General features: G+C 56.5%; 1 protein-coding gene across 1 annotated transcript; it reads right to left on the bottom strand.

Moving 5' to 3' along the window:
- Positions 1–794: 794 nt before the first annotated feature.
- On the bottom strand, positions 795–4,151 carry CKM (creatine kinase, M-type). Its single transcript, XM_075848470.1, has 7 exons — positions 3,809–4,151; positions 2,687–2,841; positions 2,475–2,607; positions 2,225–2,396; positions 1,834–1,957; positions 1,559–1,748; positions 795–1,276 (listed from the first exon to the last, which is right to left on the bottom strand). Exons 1-7 carry the CDS (start codon positions 4,146–4,148, stop codon positions 1,098–1,100), a joined length of 1,293 nt encoding a protein of 430 aa, XP_075704585.1. The 5' UTR covers positions 4,149–4,151; the 3' UTR covers positions 795–1,097.
- Between the last annotated feature and the right edge of the window lie 1,655 nt (positions 4,152–5,806).

The following is a 5,806-nucleotide window of genomic DNA, read 5'->3' as shown; positions in this document are numbered from 1 at the left end:
ATCACACTGGTATAATGTCCTCTCTACCTGTATAACACACATCACACTGGTATAATGTCCCCTCTACCTGTATAACACACATCACACTGGTATAATGTCCTCTACCTGTATAACACACATCACACTGGTATAATGTCCCCTCTACCTGTATAACACACATCACACTGGTATAATGTCCCCTCTACCTCTGTGTGTTTCCTGTTAGGACCGTTAGACGTCGGGTCACGTGACTACATTCTTGCTACTGATTAGAGACTTCCGGTCACATGACCGCAGGTCATTGAGCAGCAAAACTCCACAGAGAAGGCTGAGTAGAGCTGCAATGTAAGTGTAAGGGTCTGTATTTAGGGGTCTGGTGTGGGGTCATTATTCGTGTAGGGGGGGGGTCTGTATTTAGGGAGTTTAGGGTCTGTATATTTTAGAGGTCTGACTTGGGGTCTGTATTTATGGTGCTTGTTCTGGGCTCTATTTGTTTAGGGGGTCTGGTCCGGGGACTGCAATAGTTTAGAAGGTCTGGGGTCTCTATGTATTCTGTGATCTGGTCTGGGGTCCAATTTTTTTTAGTCTGAGTAAAAGGTGTTGTCCGGGCACATCGATAAGTCATCAGTATAAAAACGGTCTGTGCCCATTTCTGGGGAGGGGGGGCCCAAGATTGTGGAACAGCCCAGCGCCTACGGTCTACTTAATCTGCCACTGAATGTTTGTGGGGGGGGGGGGGCATATATTAGGGGGGGTGATAAATTCTGCAGCAGGTGATCAGTCCGTTTTTAAAGTCCGTCATTACATATACAGCATTTGAGGTGAAATTCTCTTTATTGTCTTCAGCTTATTTCCGGGGTCACATAATAATTGGGGGGAGAACTTGGTGTTTGTACAATATATACAATGAAATCATTATAACGTGAGCCGCGTGCGGAGGGGCGGTCTGCAGCCGGTCGTGATCTCTTCTCCCCGCTCATTACGTTCTCTCGCCCCTATTTCTGATGCTGTCCCGTGAAGACGTCTCTTCCAACCTCTCGTGATCTGTGGGGTCTTCGTTGACTCCCCTCCGGTGGTGGCTTTGAGGGGACCTGTAGAGTTCTGTCTCTGCTGCCGCTCTACTTCTGTGCTGGTATCAAGTCATCGATGGACTGTCCCTTCTCCAGCTTCTTCTCCATCTCCACCATGAGCTTCACACCATCAACCACCATCTGGACCTGCTCCACCTCAGAGTATCCCAGTCTGTCAGCATTGGAAATGTCAAAGGTGCCTCCAACTGCTGCGGTGTCTACTCCACCTGTGGAAGAAGAAGAGAGCCAGAGGTTAGAGACCACGGAGTGTTCAGCTCTGCTGCATCGGCCGCTCGCTGTGCATGCTGCTTAGTTTGACCCCAGTGTATAGGATGATGGGGTCAATAAGGGCCTATGGCTGAACCCCAGGCTGAATTGATCCGCTCCAAACCTCCGCTGCATGGGATCGGAAGGTGGGGACTAGAGCTGGACCGTCCCGGGTTGTCCTGAGCACCAGCAGGAGACGTCCATAGGGCCCCATGTTCTCATCACCTGATTGGACCACTCACCGGTGCCTCTCTTCTGTAGACGGAGTCTGGTCAGGATCTCTTCAAATTTGGGGTGCTTGCTGAGGTTGGTGAGCTGGACGTGGACGCCGCCTCTCAGACCCGTTCCCAAGTTGGAGGGGCAGGTCAAGACGTATCCAAGATGTTCGTTCCAGCTGAAGGGATGACCAGCGGCCTTGAAGATCTCTTCAATCTGTGCAGGATGAGCAGAAGTCAGAGGTCATGCAGGTGTTAAATACGAGCAGGAGGATGGTGGGAGTAGTCCGGGCAGCTCTTACCTTTTGCAGACCGACACAGAAGCGCTGGAAGACCTCCTTCATGTTACCGCCCTTCTGCATGGAGATGACTCTCAGGTGGTCTTCTTCATTCACCCAGACCAGGAAGGTTTTGTTATCGTTGTGCCTGGAAGAGAAGAAGGTCCTTAGCCGTCACGGCCCTGACACCAGGACACCCCCACATATAGGACTCCTCTCTATGGTTTACATTCTGGGGTCGCGTGAAGAGAGAGAGGACAATTCTTGGGGGGCAGGGACGTCCGTGTAGGAGGATGAGGGAATCGGTCCCGTTCCTGCAGGGACGTCCTGTGCTCCCGAGTGGTGAAGCTTTGGACTGTCTGACTAGGAAACCTTCATGAATGGGGCAGATGTGGGAGCGTGAGCCGTCACGTACCAGATACCACGGCCGTCGGGCCAGTCACGAGCCATGCCAGCGGCCAGGAGCAGGGGGGACACGGGCTTGTCAAACAGGAAGTGGTCATCGATGAGCTGCTGCTGCTCGGCGTCGCTCATGTCCTTCAGGGGGTAATATTTGCCCTTGAATTCTCCGGTCAGGCTGTTGAGAGCTGCAAAGAGAACGGCGAGAGGTGATTTACGGCAGAGGCGCACTGGCCGGGAACCATCCCCTGATGACTGTCACTTACCCTGAATGGACAGCTTCTCGATGGCGCGGCGCTCGCCGCGGCTGCTGTGGGGGGGCAGGGTGTACCCCTTGATGCTGCGGCCAGTCCTCACGCGGCTGCTCTGGACGTACTTTGGGTCCAGGTCATCACCTCCCTGCAGAAACCAGAGTGGCGTCAGTTTGTGATCCCCTCCCCCGTTGTACGGGTATGACGGGCGGCCGGCGCAGTCTTACCTTCATGTTGCTGAAGTTCAGGTCGGTCTTGTGCTTGTCGGTCGGTTTGTAGCCGTTGTGACGATCCTCGATGACGGGGTCAAACAAATCCTTGAACACTTCGTAGGATTCCTCATCTCCAGCCACGCAGCCCACGGTCATGATGAAAGGGTGCCCTAAAGTGGGAGGAGTCAGACGTGTGAGCTGCCAGGACGGTAACGGGCATTCTAGGATATCACAGGACCGTTCCTGCAGATCACTGCCCACATCTGAGGTCAATCATGTCAAGGACCATTGTATGGCGGGACCCCTCACTGATCCCGTCTACACCCACTCTTATACTCCACTTACTACTAAAGCTGCTGTCAGGATGTATCTGCTCTGTGTGAGGTTCATTCTGCAGGGCAGTGTCTGCTATAAAGACTACATTCCCCATAATGCACTGCAGCAATGCCGGGTTACAGGCCGGAACATCAATTATTCTCTTTCTATACTCAGGAGTCCAATGGGCGGAGCTACTCCGTAATTGACAGCGGTCTCTGTGTTCAAACTCATTGGGAAGTCTGTCAATCACTTACTGAGACCGCCCACTAGACAGCATCGATGATGTGACTGCAGCTCTGGTGGTGATTGGAGTATAAGACATGGTGTAACAGCAGAATTGTGGATGCAGCTCTGGACATAACTAGAGCATAAGACATGATGTAACAGAAATCTGGCTGTGACTAGAGTATAAGACATGTGTGGAGGCAGCTCTGGATGTGACTGGAGTATAAAACAGTAAAATTGTGGATGTGATTGGAGTGTGAAATATGATGTGGCAGCAGAATTGTGGATGCAGCTCTGGCTATCACTGGAGTATAAGACATGGTGTAACAACAGACTAGTGGCTGTGACTGGAGTAGAAACATGGTGTAGCTGCAGATTTGTGGATGCAGCTGTGGCTGTGACTGGAGTATGAGACATGGTGTTGCCACAGATTTTTGGATGTGGCTGTGACTAGAGTATAAGACATGGTGTAACAACAGACTTGTGGATGCAGCTCTGGCTGTGACTAGAGTATAAGACATGGTGTTGCTATATGGACTCATTTACTAGGACAGTCCCGGTTGGTCCCGGTTTGGGGCTCCCCGGTCTTCTTACCTGGGTTGTCCACGCCGGTCTGGATGACATCGTCCAGGGTGAAGCCGCTGGGGGTCTGCTTGTCCCGGAGCTTCTTGTAGATGTCGGGGGTCAGCACTTTGGCCATGTGGTTGTTGTGTTGAGTGAGGTCGGGGAATTCCTCCTCTGCTGAGAAGTTCAGCTTGAAGTTGTTGTGGGTGTTTCCGAAAGGCATGATGGGAGATCGGGCTGGACCTGTGGAAGGAGAGGTGTGATGGAGGGGTGACCGGGGGTCCGTGCCTCGTCCCCAGCGCCCTCTCCCCGGAGCTGTCCGCAGGACACCCCTAACTCCTGGGAGTAGCCGCCGAGTGTAGGATGTCATGTACCGGCCGAGTGACCCACGAGTGACCGGCAGCGCAGTGACAGCACATTCTCAGTGTATATATAGAACCTGCAGCTGCTGAGGGGAGATACTCGGGGGGGGGGGGGGGTCGTAAACAGCTGAACAAATGGGGGGGTTCAGGGTCTAATGTTCAGCACAAACCTGTCCGGGAGCAGTCGCTGCTGAATGTAAGAGCCCGGGGCAGTGGTGGTGGGGTTAGTGGTGGGCTCGGCGCTCGGGTTAGTGGTGGGGAAGGGGTGGTGGTGGGCTCGGGGCAGGGGTTAGTGGTGGGCTCGGGGCAGGGCTTAGTGGTGGGCTCGGAGCAGGGCTTAGTGGTGGGTCTGGGTTTAGTGGTGGGGCATGGGTTAGTGGTGGGCTCGGGGCAGGGGTTAGTGGTTGGGCGTGGGGCAGGGGTTAGTGGTGGGCTCGGGGCAGGGGTTAGTGGTGGGTCTGGAGTTAGTGGTGAGCTCGGGGCAGGGGTTTGTGGTGGGCTTCGGGCAGGGATTAGTGGTGGGTCTGGGGTTAGTTGTGGGGCAGGGGTTAGTGGTGTGCTCGGGGCAGGGGTTAGTGGTGGGCTCGGGGTTACTGGTGGGGCAGGGGTTAGTGGTGGGCTCGGGGTTACTGGTGGGGCAGGGGTTAGTGGTGGGCTCGGGGCAGGGGTTAATGGTGGGCTCGGGGCAGGGGTTAATGGTGGGGCAGGGTTAGTGGTGGGCTCTGGGCAGGGATTAGTGGTGGGCTCGGGCCAGGGGTTAGTGGTTGGCTCGGGGCAGGGGTTAGTGGTGGGGCAGGGGTTAGTGGTGGGCTCGGGGCAGGGGTTAGTGGTGGGGCAGGGTTAGTGGTGGGCTCTGGGCAGGGATTAGTGGTGGGCTCGGGCCAGGGGTTAGTGGTTGGCTCGGGCAGGGGTTAGTGGTGGGGCAGGGGTTAGTGGTGGGCTCGGGGCAGGGGTTAGTGGTGGGGCAGGGTTAGTGGTGGGCTCTGGGCAGGGATTAGTGGTGGGCTCGGGCCAGGGGTTAGTGGTTGGCTCGGGGCAGGGGTTAGTGGTGGGGCAGGGGTTAGTGGTGGGCTCGGGGCAGGGGTTAGTGGTGGGCAGGGGTTAGTGGTGGGCTCGGGGCAGGGGTTAGTGGTGGGCTCGGGGCAGGGGTTAGTGGTGGGCAGGGGTTAGTGGTGGGCTCGGGGCAGGGGTTACTGGTGGGGCAGGGGTTAGTGGTGGGCTCGGGGCAGGGGTTAGTGGTGGGGCAGGGGTTAGTGGTGGGCTCGGGGCAGGGGTTAGTGGTGGGGCAGGGGTTAGTGGTGGGCTCGGGGCAGGGGTTAGTGGTGGGCTCGGGGCAGGGGTTAGTGGTGGGCTCGGGGTAGGGGTTAGTGGTGGGCTCGGGGCAGGGGTTAGTGGTGGGCTCGGGGCAGGGATTTAGTGGTGGGCTCGGGGCAGGGATTAGTGGTGGGCTCGGGGCAGGGGTTAGTGGTGGGGCAGGGGTTAGTAGTGGGGCAGGGGTTAGTGGTGGGCTCGGGGCAGGGGTTAGTGGTGGGCTCGGGGCAGGGATTAGTGGTGGGCTCGGGGCAGGGGTTAGTGGTGGGCTCGGGGCAGGGGTTAGTGGTGGGGCAGGGGTTAGTGGTGGGCTCGGGGCAGGGGTTACTGGTGGGCTCTGGGCAGGGGTTAGTGG

Source organism: Rhinoderma darwinii, unplaced genomic scaffold (genome assembly GCF_050947455.1).
Source record: "Rhinoderma darwinii isolate aRhiDar2 unplaced genomic scaffold, aRhiDar2.hap1 Scaffold_41, whole genome shotgun sequence".
NCBI classification, from domain to species: domain Eukaryota; kingdom Metazoa; phylum Chordata; class Amphibia; order Anura; family Rhinodermatidae; genus Rhinoderma; species Rhinoderma darwinii.
The sequence above is the reverse complement of the archived record's forward strand: the minus strand, read 5'-3'. Positions and strand labels throughout refer to the sequence as shown.

Bases quoted from the DNA above. Each gene is read 5' to 3' on its own strand.
- CKM (XM_075848470.1), bottom strand. From the start codon at position 4,148: ATGACATCCTACACTCGGCGGCTACTCCCAGGAGTTAGGGGTGTCCTG. The intron at 2,608-2,686 runs GTAAGACTGCGC...TGGTTTCTGCAG, and splicing joins TGAACTTCAGCAACATGAAG to GGAGGTGATGACCTGGACCC. The intron at 1,277-1,558 runs GTGAGTGGTCCA...CTTCTTCCACAG, and splicing joins TCTACAGAAGAGAGGCACCG to GTGGAGTAGACACCGCAGCA.